We start from the raw sequence: 22693 nt of genomic DNA, 5'->3' as shown, positions 1-22693 counted from the left end.
GGCTCTGAACCAGACTGATGACTCATGTAGGATATAGTTCTGAATGTATAAAAACTGAATTTTATACAAATGCTGCCTTTAAAGAGAGCCGCCAGCTCAAAGAATGTACAATCATACAGTTTGCCTTTCTGAAGGGTCCTTTGCAGGAGCATCTGATGATGACTGATAGTTTGGATGAACCGAAAAATAATATACATCTCAATGCCTGATGAGCTTATAACAGCAGACGCTGTGCTGTCATCTGTGCTGCAAACATTCAATATTTTAATCAGCATTTTTAATTTGACACAACAGAACTCTGCGAATGACAGGACAGATTGCAGGATGGGCTTGTCGCAGCTCGGCAGTATGTTCATGCACACAGCTTCGTTAGCTGATGATGCCTCACTGTTCTACAGAGCAGGTGTTGAAAGAAGACAGATCAGTGGCATGTGATGAGGGACATGTGTTTACAGTGTGGACGTGTGATGAGTATGGAGGAACTCCTTCAAACAGCAGAGGACAAACATTTTGCTTGCCTGTCATAAAAACTTCTACTTCGGACATGTCCAACATGTCGACATTTAACAATCTGAGTAGGCCTCAATGTAAATAACTCTTTCTTTTTCTTCTTTTGTGTTTTTATATGACTTAATGAGATTTTTTTGATCAAATTTTGTCAGTTGTGGAAAGTACATTTACTCAAGTGGAGTGCTTATAATAATATAATATAGTATAATTTGAGATACTTCTACTCCACCACATCTCAGAGGGAAATACTGTAGTTTTTTTCCTCTAAATCTGTGTGACAGCTGTCGTACACTGACTAGTTCCTTTTCAGATTAAGAGGAACATAAAAACAAAGGATAAACGTATATAATACAATGTAGTGGTAAAAAATAAAGCAGTGGTTGTTAAGCTTTTTGCTTGTGTCCTCTTATAAAAAGTGCCTAGTCCATGTTTTAGATGTCTATGAGTTGTCAGCAGATCCACCTCCGAAGATAGGAGAAAAGTTTAAAAAATAACTGAACTACCTAAAGTAGTTAAAACTAGCTCCACCTCAGTGAGCTATAACAGTACATTGCTGCTTACACACAGTATTAACAATCTAATGTTGTATTGTATAATATATCAGTCACAGGGGACATTTTACTGCAGAATGAGTACTTTTACTTTTTATACTTTAAGTACATTTTGATGATAATACTTCTGTACTTTTACTTAAGTAGGACTTTGAATGCAGGACTTTTACTTGTAATGGAGTATTTTACATGAATGTATTAGTACTTGTACTTACTGTAGGTAAAAGATGTGAATACTTGGTTCCGCTGCTAAATTTTGCGCAGTATACATTGCTATTCGTGGAGGAAACTGTGGTGGAAACAGACCGTGTAAGCAAACTTCTGTTAATAAAAAAACATGGGAGGCCTCTGGGTAATTGAGCTGGAAAGTCACTACATAAGCTCAATATATGTTTTCCTGTGTGAAAAGAGTGATATTGCTTCTTTTTTTATCCCTCTCTTGTGCATTCAATTGTTGTGGAAATAGTCAGTTAGAATCTTTGAAGTTATTTCCTGTCGAAAAATACAATCATTTCCTGAGAGATACACAAACCCACATTTTACGTGTGCATGTGTGCGCGCACATGTGTGTGTCTGGTAGTGAAAGAGGAAGGCAGAGCAACATACCATAAAGGTTAGAGGTTAGAGAGAGCTGCTATCAGTTTGGGTAAGAAAGTGGAAAATTAGAAAGCTGGCTTTCCAACGGACGTTTGAACCAGCGAGCGCCAAATATCAAATAAGAGGCTGGACAGCTGCCTTACCTGTGCTCCCAGTCGAGTGGATACACAGTGAAGACCAAAAGGCTTGCCTGCAGTGAAAAGTTAAAGCCCAGAAATAGGGAGAGAGCGCTGGCACTTGGGAGCAGAACAAAAAGCAGATCTGGAGAGGAGCCGTGATGGAAAAGCTGCCTGTGTACCACGGCCCCATCGGCAAGGAGGAGGGCGAGAGGCGGCTGGCTCAGGACGGGCGGGATGGCTGCTACCTAATCCGCAATAGTGACTCTGTGCCGGGCGTCTACTGCCTGTGTGTGCTGTGAGTACAAACAGATTGTGAAATATCTCTGCTTTCTTTTCTGAGAACTCAGTAACCACATTACCACATAATCCTCTTTTCTACTGTTAACAGAAGACAATTAAGAAACCAAAAAAGCATAAACTAAACTGAAAACAATATATATATGGTGGCCCTATTTAGTTTGACACGTGATTCTCACAGGAGGAATAATGATAATAATGACAGTACTTATTTCATTAAGCTGAAAGATGAACCCAGGGTCAAAGGTGTTTCTGTGTGTGCAGGTACAGCGGATACGTCTACACGTACCGACTCCACAAGGACGACGCAGGATCTTGGGCTGCTGAAGTGAGACATTCTTATCAATATAATTCTTGCTCTGGTTCTGTGCCGACTCTTTCTGCACGCTAAAACTTTACAGGAGCAGCAAAACAGCTGCACATCCGCCTCGCTTTAGTTGGTGTTTATTAGTTCTAGAGGTTGTTTTGGTGCCAGCCCAATTCAGCAAGCTGTGAATTTGAGGCAAACATGGATTTTTATTTTCTTCAAGGAGTGACAGCACTGAGAAATGGGTTCTTTTCCTTTAGCAATAACACCCTGTGAGCTCGTCTCCTACCACCACCACCACTACAAATTTAAGACGCCACAGCATCAGCATATACTCCAGAGATGGGGAACATAGAATTGCATTTGACAGCATTTCTGATGGGATATGTAATTGAGCACTCAGGATTGGCAAACACCCAGAGATGTGAATGTATAGACTTCTGAAGGACGTGTCTCTCGCTGACAACTAAAGCTAGATGCTGTTGTAACTACATTTTGCCCCTCGCTCATTTTTACTGACAGCATCAAGCCAACAGATAGGTGGGGAGAGGGCCCCAAAAAAAAAATTTTTAAAAAAAAACAAAAAAAAAATTTACAAAAAACAGGAAAAAAAAAAAAAAAAAAAAAAAAAAAACCGGGAAAAAAAAAAAAAAACGGGGGGGGCGACAAAAAAAACATCCAAAGTGCTCTGCTGTGGAAAAGAGCTCTTCTACGTTTGATTGAATGATTTCAAAATGCATTCAAAAGAAACACGATTTTCACCATTTCTTACAGCATGATTGATTGCACAGAATGAAAACAAATAATGCTTTTTTTTTTAAGTCCTTACTTGACAAAATTACAATAGTTCAATGCTTTATAGTTTAGAGATATTAAACTGACCGCTGTGGGCAAAGTAAGAAATAGATTAGCTCTCTGAAGGTTCCTTAAAGTTGAATTTAAATAAAGCCAAATGAAAACGGTCACATAACACCATTGTTGTACTGGAAAATGAATTCTAAATATCTTATCTTGTTCTTTTTTTATTTCTAAGAATGATTGTGTTATTTCCGTTTTATTCAGTCAGAAGTAAAGATGAGATATACTGTTGGGACACTTTAAGCATCTTAGATGTCACAAAAAGAAATGCTTTTTGTTGACCAACAAAATATAAAAGCAGCCGAGGGGAGTGAATGCTTTCAGAGGTAACTGCAACCAGAACCTTCCTAATTTAACTTTTAAACCCTTCAAGTATAGTTGCCATCCTTCTACAGTAGCTTTTACAGCATTTACAGATTGAATTTCTTTTGCACCATCTTATTTATTGATACCTTTTTATTGCCTTAAATGTGAGCTCAGTGTGGATCAGTGGACCAGATGTACGCAAATATAATTGCCAAGCTTCCATGCCCACAGTGTTTTTCTGCCTCTACTTTCAGCATATCTCATGTCTTTTATAAGGTGAATCTGTGCGAGCTCATTTGAAGCCGGTCCCGCTCTGGCCTCTTCCTTTCCCCGTGAGGTTTAATATGGAAACGGAGAAGCTGAATCCTCCTCTGCCTTTTTTTTCTCTGTTGTGTTTCAGACCACTCCTGGTGTGCCGAAACGATATTTCCGGCAAATCAAGAACTTGATAGTAGCTTTCCAGAAGCCGGGACAAGGAATTGCCATGCCTCTGCTCTACCCTGTGACAGCAGCTCAGAGACAAACATACACAGAGGAGGCACAGACGGCCAGTAATAGCCTGTCACCGACACACAGCAGCCCTAACGCTTACTTCCAGCAGCGGCCGCCTCATGCTGCTCAGGGACACAAAAACAGGAACAAAAAGGAGATGCGGCAAGCTTTTGGTTAGTGTAAACCTCAAACTCACCATTGACCTAATTATAAACATAAACACTTTGCATGATGCACCGTTTGCACGTTGCATGTGAAGTAAATGTAATTTCTTTTCTACATTATCCAGCTTGTTAAAACATGTCATTTAGATTCTAGCTGTGACTCAGATCTCAGTATCCTTCCAGCATCTCTCTTATTTTTTTCTTCTGCATATGCGGCACAGAAAGTGCCTCATAACTTTCAGGGATGTGATGTAAAATATTCAACTGCTGAAACATTAATATCCATCACTGCATACATAAGTTGACAACAAATATTGTGCTATGTTTTCTTAATGCAATACAGTTATGTGAATGGCAAAGAAAATAAATGATATTGGTTGAAATAAACTCTTTTAAATGAGGTCACGCATACACAGCCATATACACCCGAGCCTCCGTCTGACATATAATGTGGAACAAAAATTCAATTTGACATATTGAAGTGCTGATTTCTGTGGAGAGAGTGCTGACTGCTAGAGAGACAGGGGGGGGGATCTGTCATTCATCTGATTGACATTACTGGCTCCTCGCGAAAAAAAATGAGAGAGAGAGAGAGAGAGAGAGAAAAAAAGAAGGAGAAAGAGAGCATCCATTCAGCCCAGACAATTCTTCAGTGCAGCGGTCTCCTAGCAACCGGACCCTCCATCTTTTCACCGGCAAGATGAGGTTGGACAGTATCTAGCGGAGCATATGGTTTGGAAGGGAAGGTGCATCGCAGCTGATCAGTAAATTGCTAGTCAGGAACGTATATCACCTGCTCGCAGTCAGAACATATGCATTGTGCGGCTTTGTCATCGGCAGCCCAGGAGAGAAACACAAACAATTAATGGTGGGCAGATGGTGGAGTGACGGTGGGAGGGAGGCGAGTGGGGGATAGGCAGACGGACGGACGGGGAGGTGGATTAGTAGTAGCTAGATTAAAAAAGAAAAACAAACTTCTCTACTTTCTTTTTTAACTTTTTTGTGGGGGGGAGGGGGAGGGAAGAGGCTTGGAAGTAGTTCACATGTAGTCTGATTGGCATTTCCTAATGAGAGGAGACAAGCTGTAGAGAACAGCACAGCCAACTCCAGGTCCTGCCCCTTCTGCACTCACCACCCACTCGCTGAGCCTCAGCTGTCACATTTCTTTTTCCCTTCCTCTGTGGTTTTTTTTTCTCTCTCTCTTCCTTCTTCTTCTTCTTGTTCTTGCTCTTCTTCTTCTTCGTCTTCTCTTCTGACAGACGCAGGTTTCTAATGCATACCTCGGTTTGAGCCATAATGATGGGTGATAATGACAGCACAGATTTGAATGTTACAAACTTGCAGAAACAAGAACAAAGAGCGCACAACAAATGTGTGGAGAGAAGGCGCAGAAACACAGAAGGCACTGAGAGAAATAATAAGCAACAATACCCATGAAATCCCAGGGATCAATCTGGTAATTCACACATAATAACTTTAATCAGCATTGTAACCCAATAAAGTCAGATTTTTCAGCGAGAATATTTACTATAGCCATGTATAATTCTTTGCAAAAATGAAACTGTTTTTTTCTATTGATTAACAATACTGACACTTACTTATGAACAACAGAATTTCCAGTTGAGCACTTTTTTTCAGTGTGAAAGCACTGGCTATGTACATTCTTGACTTTAGTATACACACTCATACAAACTACTGTTGGAGCACGCCAGAGGCGGGAAACCAGGAGAGGTTTCCTTCTCTAAAGGGGAGTGTCAGAGTTGACAAGGCCTCTCTTACACAATATGTAAACGATAGTATATCCGAGGTAAACCATGTAGGAACTCAAATGGCAACCGGAGAGCTCTTGATTTTTGAGTCACGAAGAGATGTATCCACTGGCGATCCTAAAGTCTCCATCTCTACAGTTCAGTGAACTTGAACAGAGTCCAAAATGATGAACAGTGTTGAAACAGCAAATGACAGTCAGTCAATCAGTCAATCAGTCAATCAGTCAATCGGTCAGTCGGTCAGTCGGTCAGTCGGTCAGTCGGTCAGTCCCAGGCCAGTCAGGATACAAAAAGCAAAGCCACAGCCAAACCACACTGTTTGTGCCACTGTTAGAAATTGGAGAACTGGACGATAATAATAAAATACCATCATTTTGTCACAATTAAAGGCATTTGGAAAGCATTTTTTCCCCCCAATCTCTCTTCTTGTTCTTCTTTCTCGTCGTCTTCTTTCTTTCTTTTTTGATACAGTATAGAAACAGTAGAACAAATCAGAGTAGAGTAGAAACAGGCAGTCTTTGGTGGGGTGGGGGGCTGCTCACGTGTCTCTGTTACCTGCCCCCCACCTCGCTTAGTGTCATGAAGTGGATGTTGGAGGGGCAGTCGGACAGCTCCGGCTGCTGCTCTGTAGGCAGGGAGTAGTAGCCGTCGTAGCCCTGGACCAGTCCTCCGGACAGCAGCTGCTGCTTCTCCAGCTCGCTCCACGCCCTGCTCCCCACGTCCCCCACCTCCACCCGCTTCCTCTCCTTCTCCCACGCCCCCTCCACCGCCCGCTTCCTCGCCTCCTCCCTCACCCGCGCCACCTCCTCCTCCTCGCTCCCGCCGTAGCGCACGCACAGACACAGTGCCCCCTGCTGGAGAGTGATATCGGCGAATCGTCGAGTCCTGCCGTTCACCACGGCGCTCATCTGAGACACGCTCACGTTCACGCCGCTCTCCAGGACGCGGCCCCCGACCCCTAACCCGAGCGCCAGGTCTTCCTCGATCGGCCGGGTCTGGAGGAAGTGATGGGTGTCGCAGCCGTGCACGGTGAAGCTCAGCCCGCTCAGGTGGACGGCGCCGTTCAAAATGGCTGCCACACGACGGCTGTCCTCGCTGGCGACGCCGATGACCTCTGCGCCGACGCGGCCGTGGGAGACGGCGAACCGGATGCTGGGGCCGAGAAGAGAGGGCCGGGAGCCGAAGGGAGGGGGGCGTGTCGGCCTGTGGCAGGTGGAGCCTACAGGATCGGAGACCAGAGGTAACCTCTCCAGAGAGATGAAACTTCGCAGCTGTCTCCGCAGCTCACACTGGATTCCCAAAACCACCTGGGGAAGGTACAAATGGTTAACAATGTTTTTTTTACAGAGGTCTGTGACAGGAGACTCTTTCAGACATTTGACTTTTCACAGTAGGAAAAAGCACAGGTGTAAATAATAAAATGAATGATGGCTGAATTCCATTTAGCTATTTCAGTCTCGGGGTCGTGGTATTGTGCATGTCACACCGTGCATGTCACACAGCCGTCTGCAGTATAATGTTATTCCTAACATCTGTGCTTTTCATACTATGACAAGTCAAAATGTGTGCTATGTAAAAGGCCTATACTGTATAGCAGGGCACTGACAGCGGCAAACCTAAGTGGAATGCAGCCATAATTAATGCTATCACTTTCATCACTTGTCAAAATAAAATACAAACTCTATTAGGACTGGACATATTCTCATGTCATACTGTGAGGAAATGGTCATATTGTGTTTATTAAATGTAATTAATTAATTAACCAAATTATTAAAGTCAAGCAAATTAGTGAAAAAAATTACAAAATAAAAGAATTGAATTAAAGTAGCTACGAGGACCTTTAAAAAATGTTTCATTTTTGATCATAAACGACCTGTAACAGCAAACGAGACTAACCGTGAAAAGAACGCTTTTGATATAGTTTTTATTAATGCATTTGCCCGGATACGATTTTTCCCGCGCTGTCACAGAATGATTTGCGGCAGGTAGACGGCGCTACAGTCACACATTCTGACGGGTCACAGAGTTCAGTGTAACACCGGAAAAGCCTGTGTTAGTGATTATCCAGCCAGGTAAAAGGAAGCAGGAGATTTCTTTATATATATATTTTATTTTAGTTATGGCTGATACTGGGGCCATCACAGGAAAGAAGGAAATAAAACTAAGAACAACTAGAAACTAAAAGAGAGAATGACAGACGACGGGGGAAACCTTCTTCGGTCTTTCAAAAGATGGAGACAATTACAGGGTTTTAAATGATTCAAACTGAGCCTGAATTGGCCCTCTTCCTACTAAACAAGTATGTAATATGTCTGTTTCATTCATAAAATAACTTTACAATGCGAGATGGGGTTGTAGCCTACATAAAAATACGTCCCCCCTTCCATTTAGTTTTTATTTCTTTTCAGTCTATGTTTGTGTTAGCCTTCTATTTTCTTTTGTCCCCCTGTACTTGTGTAACGCGTCCTTGGGTTTCATGAAAGGTGCTATATAAACGAATTGCATCGCCCCCGCTGTCTGTCGGTGGCGACTTGCGGCGGGGGGCTTGGACCCTTTTCATAACTGCTTGCAAGTTCTAGTTATTAATACGTTGGTTGTAGTCTCGGCCAGGGATGGGAGAAAAACGTGCTCTGGTTTATTGGCATTTCTTTAAACCAATCACTGGTTGCTGCAAAATAGTCGTGCGAGAGAAAACTCAGATTGGACAGATAGTCTAGCTAGCTGTCTGGATTTACCCTGCAGAGATCTGAGGAGCAGTTAACCATAGGGCTGTGTATTGGCAAGAATCTGGCGATACGATACGTATCACGATACATGGGTCATGATTCAATATATTGCAATATATTCCGATACTGTGCGTAAGGCAATATATTGGGATTTTTTTAAAGTATAATTTTAGAAAAACTAATATTTAAAAAAAGACATGATGTTCATAAAAGTCAAAGAAGTTTACTTTAGGTAAACAATTCAGTACACAGAAAGTCAAACTGCCAGTTTGGGATTGTGGTTCACAGGTTCTTAATGAGCTAATTTAAAAGTAGGCCAAAGTTCAGCCATAGCTACGTTGCTAGCTTCTAGCAAAAAGTCAGGCACTGCTAGGCACTGTTAGGCACTGCTAGGCAAGGACACTAGTGCGTCTCATAAACATGAACCACTGTCTTACATGAATATTTTTTTTGAACGTTTAAAACAATAAATACAAATAAAAAAGAAATAATTTCATTTAAAAAAAATTCAATATTGCCTTTTCGAAAATCGATACAGTATTAGTAGTATTGCAAAATAAAATATCGCGATACTCAAGTGTATTGATTTTTTCTTACACCCCTAGTTAACCAACGTCAAGGATAAAGACTACGCTGGTTGCTGCAACAAACTCTTGCTAATGCTTTGGCTCATGACAGCTAGAAAAGATCCTCACGACAGCAGGTGTGGTAAAACCGCTAAAGGGGCCGCTAGAATCAACACAAACTGAAAGTTCCTCGTAGCTGCTTTAAATTATTGTTTTTCATATCTGCAGAGCTTTGTCCCATGTATAATGGTGGAATAGTTCATTGCACTGAGCATTCATTTATTTTACATGTGCATTTACATAAATTACTCATGTTGTGATACATAAGGTTGCAACTAATGACCATTTTCATAATTGATCAATCTGACAATTGTTTCTTGGTTTAATTGACCAACAGTCCAATCCTTCAAGATATTCAATTAACAATGAAACAGATAAAAGCAGCAAATCTGAGAACACATTTAAGAAGCTGTTTGACTTCAGTGACTTTAATGACAATGTATTCATTCTCAAAAGTGTAAATGTTCTATTGACTAATTGGGTGGTCGACTAATCATTTCAACACTCATACTACTGATATTAGAAAACATTCTGAATTATTAACGTGCCGTTGATTTCAACCATATTGCCCGTTAGGAAGAACCCAAATTAGTCATACAAAATATATTTAAATGTTCTACAGAAAGAGAGGGATAAGGGATGACAAGGTATGCAGGCAATCTCAGAACCCATCGGCTATCGGTCCCACGGCGATTTAGCCTCTGGGGGCAACATCCAATATTTTGGGTACTCCGGAGTAGCCAGCCAATATCCGGGCCAAGACATCCTCTTCTGTGCGCCGGGACGATAAGCAATTTGAGACGCGAGAATGGAGTTGGAGATGAGAGATACATTTTAAAAAAAGCTAATAAAAAGCTGCATTGTCTTCAGGTTCAGAGATTGCATGAAGGCCAATACGTTCTGCCTCTTTTGCTCTACGCTTTCGTTCCAAAAATCGTGTCCTGTTGCCTACAGATTCTGCATTCACATGCAGATATCTGTTTATAGAGATGATCTGCAGGTGACTGGGGTAAGCTCACCTTGCTGGAGTCCCAGTCCTGTGTCTTGGTCTGAGTCTTCATCAGTTCGTATGTTTGTTCCATTCTGCCCACGTCAGGCTTCGGAAAGCCTGGGACAACATTATGAAGCTGGAAACCAAATAGCTGCAGCCAGCTACCAATGTCTGGACACACACACACACACACACACACACACACACACACACACACAGAAAGAGAGAAAATTGCACGGAGAGAGAAAGTTAGAATATAATGTGTATACTGTGCAAAACAGCAAACAAAAAGTCATAAGGCCAAGGAAACCAGGAAATCACACAATATGAGCATAATACGTGGCAGAGATGTTTCGGCTGGTGTTTCACTGACAAACAAGTTCTGTAATAAACAATCCTGCTGCAGGAAAACGTGACATGACAAATGAATGTTCCATTAACCAGAAGGACATACGCCCCCACCGACATCCTTTATTCATTCTCCTGCTCTCCCATTCCATCTCCTTCCCTCGCTTGAGTTATTGTTTGGTCTCTTGGGGAAACAGTATATTCTTGACAGTTAAAGAGAACAAAACACAGCAACCTGTGTTAAAAAACAAGTTGATCAGAGGCATGTCTGTCCTTTCTGTTGCCAGTACATTCTGTCATCATCTGACATCATTTCTTTGTGCCGTGCGCCTCACCTGTGGTTAGTGGTGGTTAGTCTTTATGGCAGATGTTTCCTGTGTAGGTGTGTGTGTGTGGGAGTAGGTGCTGCTGAGTGAAATTCATGCCTGTATCTGTGTGAGAACTGTAATGTGGCAGCTCGTGTGAGTCACAGATACAGTACTGAGCTGGAGAGTGAATGAATGTGTGTGCACGTGTGAAGCTCACCTGTAGTAAACTCCGTCACCTCCTCCACTTTGCCAACTGGGCAGTTATTCTTGAAGGCGTACACGTTAAACGGCTTCGGCTCTTTGCTCAGCTCCCCCCACAGTTCGTGATTGGGCGAGGTCCATCGACCTGCTAGCGTGTCATAATCCCGCCTGCCCAAATGGACCAGCCGCGTGAGAGGATCGTACAAGCCTCCGTGGAAGCCGATGACAAGCTGGAAGTCGGGGTTGGTGTCCTGGTAGACCTCTCCGTAAGGGGTGTAGAGGATCTCTTTGACCAGTCGCCCTTTGCTAGAGAAAACTGCCCTCGGACTCCCGACGCTGTCACAGGCGACATAGTACTCCTCCCCGCTGCTCAGCTCCATGGCGATGAGATGGCCCTGCAGGTCGTAGTACAGCGATGTGATCAGATTGCTGCTGTGGTTGTACAGGTGGCTGGCCCTGGTGGGGTGTGACAGATCAGCATAAAAGAACTGCAGCTGCTCGCCCTGGCTGCTCTTGGTGGCCACGCGCCGACCCAGCCCGTCGTAGCGATACCACACGGTGCGCTCCGTCACGCGGTTGTAGACGCGGGTCAGCAGGCCGTTGGAGTTGTAGTCGAAGAGATCATTGGCTCGCTGGCGGAGGAAGCCGTCGTCATCCACGCTGTACTGTAACTCGCCGAGGTGTGTGATGCGGTCTCTCTGGTCGTAACGCAGCGGCGTCAGCCTTGAATTAAACCAAACAGGTATCTACATTAATACCGCTGTGAACTCATCAAACAGGTCTAACATTAATATATCAACAAGAGTCTACAGTCATGCTAGCTGCTCTGTGAGGCTGCTTAGGCCCAGTGGTGCTTTGAGCAAGATGCTAATGTCAGCATGCTAACATGTTCACCATCTGAGCTTAGCATGTTAGCATGATAATATTTGCTAATTATCACTAAAGACAAAGTACAGCTGAGGCTGATGGGAATGTCAGTTTTTTCGGATCCCTAAAGTCAGTAGAAGTCATCATCTGGCGACCATGAATGTCTGTAAAAAAGTGTCATGGCAATCCATCCAATAGTAATTCAGTCTCTAAGTTGACAGAATCAGAAAAGGTTTTTTTGCCAAAGTTACACTTACAAGGAATTTGCCTTGGTAGTTGGTGCATAAACAAACAAACTCACATATTGAATATTAATATGAAATAAACAATAAATACAGAAACAAATATATACAAAATAGCTGTTTAACATAAGAAAAAAGAGGCTGAATGGATTGAGCGCTGAATGTGCAAAAATATACAGTATGTGCAAAACGTTATGATGATATGTGTATATATATATATGATAGGGCTTGGAATAAACACAAACATACAAAACTTGCTAGTGATTGGGAGGAATACAAACGGCTACGAAACACGTGTACCACCCAAACAAGAAATGCTAAAGCCAATTACTACAGAAATAGTTTGTCCAATGACTTCAGTAATCCTAAACAATTTTGGAAAAAAATTAATACCTTACTTGGTAAGTCCAACAGTACTACGAGTAACATGACAATCAATAATGAAATTGTTAATGATCCAGCAGTGATCTCCAATGCATTTAGTCTGCATTTCTCCCAAACACCGCAGGTACAGTCATCACTCTATCTTTCAAAGTCGACTGTTAATCCTCAGCCCTACGATAGTTCTTTTACATTTCAACAGGTTAGCTCAGCTGATGTCCAGCGGGCCATTAGCAAGCTATCCTCTAGTAGTGGACCTGGCCCTGACGGCATTGAGGGTAAGTTTATCAAACTTTCTTCACATGTTCTATCTTCTCCATTGGCTGAACTCTTTAACTTGTCATTTTTAACTTGTGAAGTGCCTCTGGCATGGAAGTGCACAAAAGTCATTCCATTACATAAAGGAGGGGACACCCTAAATATGAACAATTACAGACCTATCTCAATAATTAATAGTATCGTAAAACATTTTGAGAAAATTATCTTTGATCAATTATCTAACCATTTGTCTCTTAATGATTTACTATCTCAATGCCAGTCAGGTTTCAGGAAACATTTCTCAACTACCACTGCTCTTTTGAAATTTACAAATGATATTTTTTCTAGTTTTGATAATAATATGTGTACTGGTGCCATCTTTTTAGATCTTACAAAAGCATTTGATTTAGTTGATCATTATCTGCTTTTGGATAAACTATATTCAATTGGCCTCTCCCGTACATCTCTTCTTTGGTTCAACTCCTATTTTCATCATCGCCGTCAGTGTGTGTCCTTTGGGGGTATTCAGTCGAATTTTACAGATATAGATAAAGGTATACCCCAGGGTTCTGCACTTGGCCCTTTATTATTTTCCATTTTTATCAATGACTTGCCACTCTGTTGTTCAAGATGTGATATTCATCTTTACGCTGATGATACAATTATATATTGCTCTAAACCAAATATATCAGACATTAGTTATTCTTTACAACATGACTTTGATTCTGTACAGCAGTGGCTGTCATTTAATAAACTCTTGCTGAATAAATCAAAATCTTACTGTATGCTTTTCCAGAAGAAAGATAGAAATGATCTTAATCTTCATTTTTTGGATTCTTCTCCACTTGAGCCAACCAAAAAATTTAAATATCTTGGTGTTTGGCTGGAAACTGATCTTTCATTTAAAGCTCATGTACATGCGCTTAACAACAAACTTAGCTTTCGGCTTAAAACATTATATCAATCAATAGGCTGCTTTAACTATCAGGTTAGGAGAATAATAGTTTCTCAGTTGTTGCTACCTATTCTGGACTATGCAGATATTATATATGCTAACACTACTGCCACTTGTCTACATTCTCTTGATGTGATATACAACAGCCTGTGCCGATTCGTCCTTTGCTGCCCCTATAGGACACATCATTGTGTAATGTATGAACAGCTGTCCTGGCTTGCACCCTCAGCCAGAAGAAAATATCATTGGCTTCAGTTCACTTTTAAATGTATTTACTTTCAATATCCATATTATTTATCGCAATATTTAGTGCCTTACAGTTCACAATATAGCCTTCGTCACAATGGACAGATCTTCTTTACTGTCCCTAGAGTAAATAGAGAAGTTGGGAAGTATGCTTTCTGTGTTAGAGCTCCTTGTGACTGGAACTGCCTTCCTGCATCTATTCCGCCGCTACCGTCTTTTCCTCTGTTCGAACTGCTCTGTTAACACATCTTCAGAATACTTGTCTATGTTTCTAGATTTTCAGATTTGTAATTAATATGTGTCATGTAATGTATGTGTGTAGGCTATATATGAATGAGCTTATGTACATAAATGTCCATTGTGATGTCAACTTTGTCAGTTATATGTGGGAATATTGTGTTATATGTTAAATTAGTCATTTTTCAGACATTCTACATGTGATAGGGATGGGGGTAGAGATATTATTGAGAGCTTATGTGTGTGTAGAGTGTGCATGCGTGTTTGTTTTTCTGGTTGTTTTTTTTTCCTATTTGTTTGTATCTACTCTGTTGTTCTGCTGTTCTGTTGCTCTGTACATGATCCGGAGGACCCCCATGAAAACGAGATGTTGTATCTCATGGGGTTGATCCTCTAATAAATGTTCATAAATAAATAAATATGTGCAATGGGCAGGTGTATAGTCCAGGATGAAGGTTAATGAAAAGTGACCAACTGACATTGCCATCCCTTAGATTGTTTTGACATAGTACTGAGACATTCATTGCTGTAAAATAGCCACAATAGTAGGTGCTGACTCACCTAGCGCTGGTCCCATGGCTGAGCAGGTTGATGTTCCCGTTGAGGTCGTAGCTGTAGCGCCATTGAGGCCGCTCGTTAACCGAGGCACTTTGCAGCTGGCTGTCTGCATCGTACTCGTAGGTGTAGCGCGTCACGTTGTTGTCCACGCCCACTCTGATGTCACAGGTGGTTGTGCGCCCTGCCGAGTCATACTGGATGGTCATCCAGTAGGCGATGGATTTAAGGATCTCATACTGGACCTCAACCACCTGGCCATAGGAGTTGAACACCTTGGTGTGCTTCATCAGATGGGTGGTGATCACCTAGACACAAGCAGCAAGAGATGGGTTAGTTTCACGGTTGATGAGAGCCACGAGAGGGAACCAAAACAGCAAAGTTATGGGGCCAAACAAAGATCTGAAAGACGCTAAATCGCTGCATAGAACATTTGATCCATTGTTAATGTAAAAACATCAAAGGCACAATTGGAAGCTGGACTTCTAAAAACATCCTAATTCAGGTGTGTTATATTTTAGTTGACAGTGTTACGCCTACCTGGTTGAGGTCATAAAAGATGACGCTGAACTTGCCAAACTGCTCGACCCGTCCCGATACGTCCACATATCGGTACAGGTCAATGGGAAGAGGGGTCTCATTGATGACTGCCTGCATGCTGGTCACTCTGAAGTTGTTGTAGCTGTAGTCAAACCTGGCGTTGACCAAGCCTTCTTCGCTGAAGCGGAAGATTTGCCGACTTGTCAGGGGACCTATGCAGAGGAATCAGAGTGGTTTCATGTGAGACATTCACCAATATTTAAGTTTCAGGGACACGCAGCATGTGCATGAAGTATATATACACACACACACACACACACACACACACACACGCAATTGCACACGTGGCACTCACAGGTGGCCATCATGCCACCCGTACAAGCCTGCCTAATGAATTCAAATCAAGGACTAATTCAACATCATTAACACAGACACACGCAGTGCAATCCATTTAATCTTAACTATCCCCACACCTCTATGGCATTTCCACTGGTGACCTTTAATATGGAGAGATAATGAAATCTAAAGACAACAGCCATGATGGGCCAATGTGCTTCTTAATGTCAGAACATCAACTTTAACAACATCATTCATCACTTCTGCTGCTGGCTACTACAGCTTATCCTCCATTTGGAGAAAAAAAAAGGCCTGCTAATGAAACACCATTATGCTGCTATTTGAGATGACTCTGATTGCAGTTAAAATGACTAAGTGTCTAGCTTTGGAGGCTGTAGAGGGCTGGATCGGCATTACATCTCCTATTTTTATTTTCTGTGGAATGTTGATTCTAAACCTGCGCTAATGGGGAAATGGCAGAAGCACTGAGAGTGAGGTGGAGGCTTTTCAACAGCCCTAGGGAACTCGCAGTCTGTCTCGCTTCTTTAACTGTCGCTTCTCCAGCTGTCATCTTTCCCTCTCCTTTTCTGTTCCTTTTCTCCCTCGCCTACCTCTACTATATCCCCCGTTTTTTTGGTCCCCACTCTTCCTTGTCTCCCTCTCAAGGGACAATTACCACTATCTCTCCTCTCGCCAATGCTCCGTTTGTTCTGCTGAAATGAGATCAGTTAAAGGAAGGTGAGAGACTATTCACAGTGAGGGCAAAGCGATAAACACACACACGCGTGCACACACACACACACACACACACACACACACACACACACACACACACACACAGCTGTGTGGTGCAGATTAGTGACACCTGATCATTGCGAGCCTGGAAAGACTGTAACTTGAGGGAATTGGTGAACTGTATTAACAATGAAGGTATCCGAACATATCTGCTGCCACAGCTAAAGGGGACCATTGATGGTAATGCCATTACTGGGTAATACTGCAATTTATGAAACGCAATGTCTTTCTAACTAATTTTCCAACTCCAAAGTGAAACAACTGTCCCGTAATTAGGGTTATAATTGATAGCCCTGAGGTGAGATTTCCTGTCCCACGCAGACATCTACAAATGTTCACATGCAGGCTTGCAACACATATGTAGTATAACCACACTAGGCCCCCCACAACATATTGTGTGTGTATACACACACACACACACACACACACACACACACACACACACACACACACACACACACACACACACACACAGTAAATATTCCTATACATCGACACATCGACTCGTACTTGACTTGTGAACTTTGATCAGGCAGCCTGGTTGCGGAGGTGGGGATGAAATAGCGCGGCTCAGAGCAGAGCCCAGGGGGTGGTCTAGTATTTAAAGCTGTGGTAGACCACAGTCTCTTCTACTCGAACATGCTCGGCCCTGTTCACACTTCCAACTGTGGCTGCGTCAGTATCAGATGAAATAGCACCACGGCTGACTCAAAGCCAGACTACAGAGTTAGATACCTCTCAACAAATCTGGCTCGAGATGCATGATTGTGCAGTCTTGTCACAGTACAGATGATTTGAGTTGCGCTCACAAGACCTTTTCATGCTCAGATAGATCCTTTTCAATTATCCGTTTAAAATGACTCATTGTCAATATTTTAAATGTGTGGCTGTCTATCCCTTTGGCGTGTGTGTGTGTGCCGTGAGTGCATGTGTATACGTACCTGTCTGTCGGTAGCGGATGGAGCTTATGAAGCCATTATGGGTGAGATGAATGGTCTTGACAGTGCCAGAGGCCTCGTCATAAGTGAAGGTCACCAGGGTGGAGTCATAAACCACCTCAGAGAGCCGGGCTGCTGGTGTATATCTTTAAAAAAAGAAGGAAAAAAAAAAGAGAGAAAAATGAAGAAAGGAACAATTTATAGAATACATGCTAAATTATTATGTTATGTCAGAAGTGTGGAATTAAACATAAATAAAGTGTTTTTAATTTTTTTTTTCAAAACATTTGAACTTCAATACAGGTAATCATGCTATATAGCTCATAAATAATACAAATAGCCTTTGGGACATTAAGGAACAAGTTGCATCATCCTTCAACATTTCATCAAAATCAAACCAGCTGCTGTGGCGGTTTTGGCCTATCAAATCTTGAAAATGGGGTATATTGTACCGATTGAGCCAATGAGTATTAAAAATGTGAAATGCCAGAACAATGGCCAAATTAGTCCTCAAATTTTCATCAAAATCAGATCAGTAGTGTCTGACAGTAAGATAATAAAAACAAAATGTGACCTTTAATCAGTCTCCCCATTAGTCCAATCAGAGTAATAAGTGTTGGGCAGCTGGGTGTGTGGCACATTTTTCTGTCAGCGAGACTTAGGGCTTTAACAGGGCTTTCACATTTCTGAGATTAGCCTTTAATTATAGCACCTTTCATCAAGCCAATCGGTGTTATGTTTTTATATGGCTGACTCTACTGCCAAGATGCATAACGCCTCTAAGTTTCATCAAAACCAAACCAGGGGTGTCTGCCTGCACTGCCTCATCAAATGAAGCGATAAAACCAACAGCTGGTAATATTTTTGAATATTTTTGTGATCACCTGTAGATGACACCGCGTCCTGTTCCCAAGTACTGAGTCCTCAGCAGCCGCCCGTCCAGGCCGTAGTCCTGAATAAAGGAGGACTGGCTGTCAGGGGGGGTGTATATGTTCCTGTAGTAACCAACGGACAGGAGCGACTGCAGAGTGTGTTTCACCATGCTGGGCATCGTCACGGCAACCAGGCGGTCCGTTTGGTCGTATTCAAAGACGTAGCGCCGCTGGCTGTGCAGGAGCAGCATGATGGACTGCAAGGACACAGACGGATGCACAGCTGAGTTAGAAGACTGGAGCTGTCTGTCTGGTACATCTTTTTTTTTATTTCTATGTAATTCGGTGAAAACGTCTGCACTTCAGAGACAACCTTGGTTTCAGCTTGAGGACCATTCATGTTTCAGTTAGTCATTGAAGGCTATTTAATCCTAACCATAGCTGGAGCTCTGGGTTTTTCGGGTGACAGCAGCAACTTTGTTTACCGTAAAATTGTTATTTTACTTTTCAGGCAAGCTTTAAAAATCTGTGCCTGTAGTCCTGTAGATATTTGAACAGTTTCAACGGCAGAAAAACAATGTCGTGTAAAATTACTTTTCTATTTAACTGTGAGGTATAATATTAATGTATTAATAATACATGCAGGTATTATTCATTTCTAGATGGTTCTGTAATACAAGCTAATTTACACTCTAATTTTGTCTTAGACCAAAAGCTGACACAAAATATATTTCAGGCTGAATATCATTTCATTAAATATTTCAATTAATTTCAAGAACGGAAATTATAGCTTCTGGTAGCTTCCAGCTTTGTCACACACTTGAAGGAACATACCCCTTTGCATGTTTTATTCCCTTTCCTGAAAATTACATGTGGCGTACATTTTTTCAAACCATTTTTCAAAGCTATCTGTTATCTGTCAAACCCACTTTCAGGAAACCACTGGGTTCTATTTCTTTTCACCACTCTGTGAAAATCAAGTCACAGAGCCTTGAAACTTGCTTGAGTTATGTAACTCATCACAATGAACATCTTGTCTGCTTTTACTGCTCTCAAAGCATTGGTACTGTTGTGTGGTGATGCAGCTATACAGTCAGTGCAGACTGATTTAAAAAGGTCTGCACAATAATTGAACTCTTGACATAATCCTCATTCTGCAAATTCATTTTCATAGTTAAGGTAAGTCAAATGAATGGAACCCTATGGCTGCCTAAAATGGAGGAAAAACACATTAAAGGACGGTTGGTAGAACAGTACTGTAAATGATGTGAATTTGTTTTCAATGTTACTTTCATTTCACACGACAGAAGTACTTTTCATACTTTCATAGTTTTTGTTTCATCTTCAATAACCTTGAAGCAGCAAACAAAGGAAGAGCGGATGTGTTAGATTTCTGTGAACAGCAAAGACAAAAACAAACAGGAGTGAAGCCATCAAACAAAATCTCACCATGAAACAGTCTATCACATCCCCCCTCCCCCCGAACATGCTTTCTGTACGTGCAGCTCTTACTTTGTCTGCGTATGTGTAGCTCCAAATCTTGCCGTTGACCCAGGCTCTGGACACCACCCTGTCGTTCTCGTACTCTAGCCGTTCAGACCAGTCTCCACGGTGAATGGAGGACAACAGTCCTCCACCAGAATAGCTGATGTTTACTTCGGTGTATTTGCTACTGGGGGACCAGACCACGGGCCGGCCCAGCGAGTCATACTGGATGTGGAGGGTGAACTTCCTGTGGTCATCGTAGATTTTCCCTACTCTGGTGCTCTGATCAAAGTCTATGGACAGCAGGTTCCTGTTATGTGCCTGGGAAGAGAATCACTAAAATGTCAGCTAGAGGGAGAACAAAGTGCAACTTTTTTCATTTTACTGCTTTGTAATCATCATCAATTATAAATAAGGCCGCAGAAATGCAAATATAAATGAAGTGGCATGTCTGAGACAAGCAGAGATTTCATTAGTTTAGATAAATTAATTGTGACATTTAAAACAAACTGGACCTGCATAATGACAATAAATTGCCTTGTGAACAAGTGAAGAACCGAGTCCTGGGGATTGCTAATTAATTAGTACACTGATAAAATGTCCTTATGAAATATTCTGTTTGTGCGGTGTACTTTCTGTGCCAGGGGAAAAGAGAAGAGGAGTAGGAAAGTACAACTGGTTCCGAGTCACTTGACCTATGAGCTGGCTCCCAGTGACGTCATTAATCACTCCAAACATCTAACATGTTGTGTAACAACAAGCTGTAGCACGGTTCAAACTGCTCTACAGCCGGGCTCCAACAAATGTAGGCTCCACAGAGTAGATTGCACTGAGAGTGTCATTTCTTTGTCACGTTTGATGGGAGTGTGTAAAGGTCAGATTGGGTAACTATTGGTTAACTAGGCCTTCTTGTAAGATGTGGGATGTAATTTGACCTATTTACACATGTTTGGCTAGGATTGTTACCACCGTGTCTTAATGCACGCTGTCTTTGTGTAGTAATGATTTTAGAGGACTGGATTTTCTATACCATCTGAGTTAGCTGAAAAATAACTTGGTGATTTAGTGTTTTACCCTGAGTCTGCGTTCATAAGTGCTGTAGTTAGTCTTGCTCTGCTCCTTCCTCTGCCTCCACTCTATCAGGCTGGGGGCGTGGTCTCCAGGCAGGCTGATGTTACAGCGGCTGGCCGTGGGACTGACTCCTCCCCCTGCGCCTCCAGGGAGGAGGGGCTCCGTGATGAGTGAAAGCTCCATCCCACTCGCCAGAGTAACCAGGAACGACCCATCAGCGCTGACTCGGTATGAACTCTGAGCATGGTCTGGGGGAGCGAGGGCGGGGGAGAAAAGAAGACCACAAGGACAAGTAGGCAGCAACAGATTAAAAAGTGTGAAAAAAACATCAGTCGCTGTCTCTTGAAAAAAACAAAGCAGCAGACTACATGAATGCAATGAATACAAGTCTGGCTTTTTGGTGTTTTGTTTGAATGAATTGCTAAAAAAAGTTACATTTTCTCTGCAACATTAGCGCTGTACTGTATCTTTAGAAAAATGTCATCTATTCAAAAGGAGAGCAGGAGAAAAGGAGAAAGTGAGAGAGAGAGAGCAATAAAAAAGGAAGAAAGAGAAACAAAGAAAGGAGAGAAAAGGAGGGGAAGGGAGGGGTGCTTGGCCTCAACAGTTTTTCACACATTGCAGTTTTCTCAGAAACTGTTCTTTCATTTCTATATTGCACTGAGTAATATTTCAGATTGAATTTACACATGCCAATATCACTTTGTGTCATGCCTTCACCATTTCTAAGCACAATTAATAAAAAAAGCAAAAATAATCATAAAACTATATTTTAACCATAAAATGTAACGCAGTTCATAAACTGGATAGTAACTTCTATTCCCTCCACCACGATAAAATCTTTTTTCTGTACATATGGTTATTGCTGCCTCAGAGGCAGGAAAAGACACATTGAGTTTTTGGGTGGTGGAAGTAAGGGTGGGGGGGGTGGGGGGGCACTCTAAAATAATGGGTCATTTCAACTCTTCCCTGGCAGTTCTGTCATACTGTAGCACTGCCACATGCCCGCGTGTGTGCAAGTGTACTGTATTTGTGTGTTGGAGCAGCTTTTCTCTCCCTGCAGTCCTGTCATTGTGACAACTGCTAGAAAGCAATTAAAAGGATGACATGAGAGGAAACTGCTCCCGTGAGCGGCTTCTCCACTCCACTCTCATTTTCTCCTCTTCTCATCCCTGCCCTCTCTTCTATTTTCTCCCGCGGTCATTTAGGCGTTTCACAAGTCAGTTGGATCTGCCTCTTTTTTTGTAAATAATAAAAACTATATAACTTTTTTTTTTTTACTGCCCATTAGTGTGTGGTTATGTAAGGAGGTCACATCAGATCTATCTGTGAATTATTGATAGAAAGGGATAAATCCTTTTTCAAAGCTGTGAATCTCCCGCGCACACAACCAGTGCTGCAGACATAGAATTAAAAAAACAGGTCAGTGTTTCTGACCTGACCAGAATAACGGCCATGTTACTGCAGTTTGCCAGTCATACATTTTTAAACATCACTATGCCCTTATGGTCTGCCTTCCTCATGCAACTGTGATATGTTGTCTATGGTTTAGTCGCCCCCCTGATGAGTCATAAAAGGCCTTTCGGCATGTTTGTGGTAAAGCAGATGGGGCAAATGCACTGCGGCGAGGCTATAATCTTTTCTGCATCTCAACAACCATATATTTGGCTCTGTGTAAACTCCTTTGTCTTCCTACAGCTTACCAATGTTCCTACTGATCTACGAGGAGTAAAGAAACAGCTGAC

The 22693-nt window shown here is 42.1% G+C and overlaps 2 protein-coding genes across 4 annotated transcripts in view; one reads left to right on the top strand and one right to left on the bottom strand.

Moving 5' to 3' along the window:
- The first annotated feature begins 1629 nt into the window (after positions 1 to 1629).
- On the top strand, positions 1630 to 22681 carry sh2d1aa (SH2 domain containing 1A duplicate a). Of its 2 annotated transcripts, XR_005640447.1 has the most exons (5): positions 1631 to 2072; positions 2339 to 2402; positions 3946 to 4210; positions 12863 to 12938; positions 18411 to 18505. XR_005640447.1 is itself a non-coding variant. In XM_039813274.1 (4 exons), exons 1-4 carry the CDS (start codon positions 1936 to 1938, stop codon positions 22664 to 22666), a joined length of 486 nt encoding a protein of 161 aa, XP_039669208.1. In that variant the 5' UTR covers positions 1630 to 1935; the 3' UTR covers positions 22667 to 22681. The 2 variants fall into 2 exon arrangements, 1 of the variants encoding a protein (XP_039669208.1); XM_039813274.1 differs by lacking the exons at positions 12863 to 12938; positions 18411 to 18505 and adding an exon at positions 22647 to 22681 and having other exon boundaries at positions 1630 to 2072.
- Positions 5658 to 22693, bottom strand: part of tenm1 (teneurin transmembrane protein 1) — a 202659-nt gene continuing 185623 nt past the window's right edge. For both annotated transcript variants that reach the window (XM_039813272.1, XM_039813273.1), the window contains 9 exons: positions 20952 to 21196; positions 19905 to 20198; positions 18405 to 18649; positions 17524 to 17666; positions 15452 to 15663; positions 14918 to 15219; positions 11187 to 11893; positions 10342 to 10484; positions 5658 to 7277 (listed from right to left, as the gene is read on the bottom strand). In XM_039813272.1, the coding sequence (XP_039669206.1) occupies positions 6522 to 7277; positions 10342 to 10484; positions 11187 to 11893; positions 14918 to 15219; positions 15452 to 15663; positions 17524 to 17666; positions 18405 to 18649; positions 19905 to 20198; positions 20952 to 21196 (3047 nt within the window). In that variant the 3' untranslated portion in view covers positions 5658 to 6521. The remainder of the gene's footprint in view (positions 7278 to 10341; positions 10485 to 11186; positions 11894 to 14917; positions 15220 to 15451; positions 15664 to 17523; positions 17667 to 18404; positions 18650 to 19904; positions 20199 to 20951; positions 21197 to 22693) is intronic.

The sequence above is a fragment of the Perca fluviatilis genome, chromosome 10, assembly GCF_010015445.1.
Source record: "Perca fluviatilis chromosome 10, GENO_Pfluv_1.0, whole genome shotgun sequence".
In the NCBI taxonomy this organism is placed as follows: Eukaryota; Metazoa; Chordata; class Actinopteri; order Perciformes; family Percidae; genus Perca; species Perca fluviatilis.
Note: the sequence above shows the minus strand (reverse complement) of the source record. Positions and strands in the feature narration are given on the sequence as shown.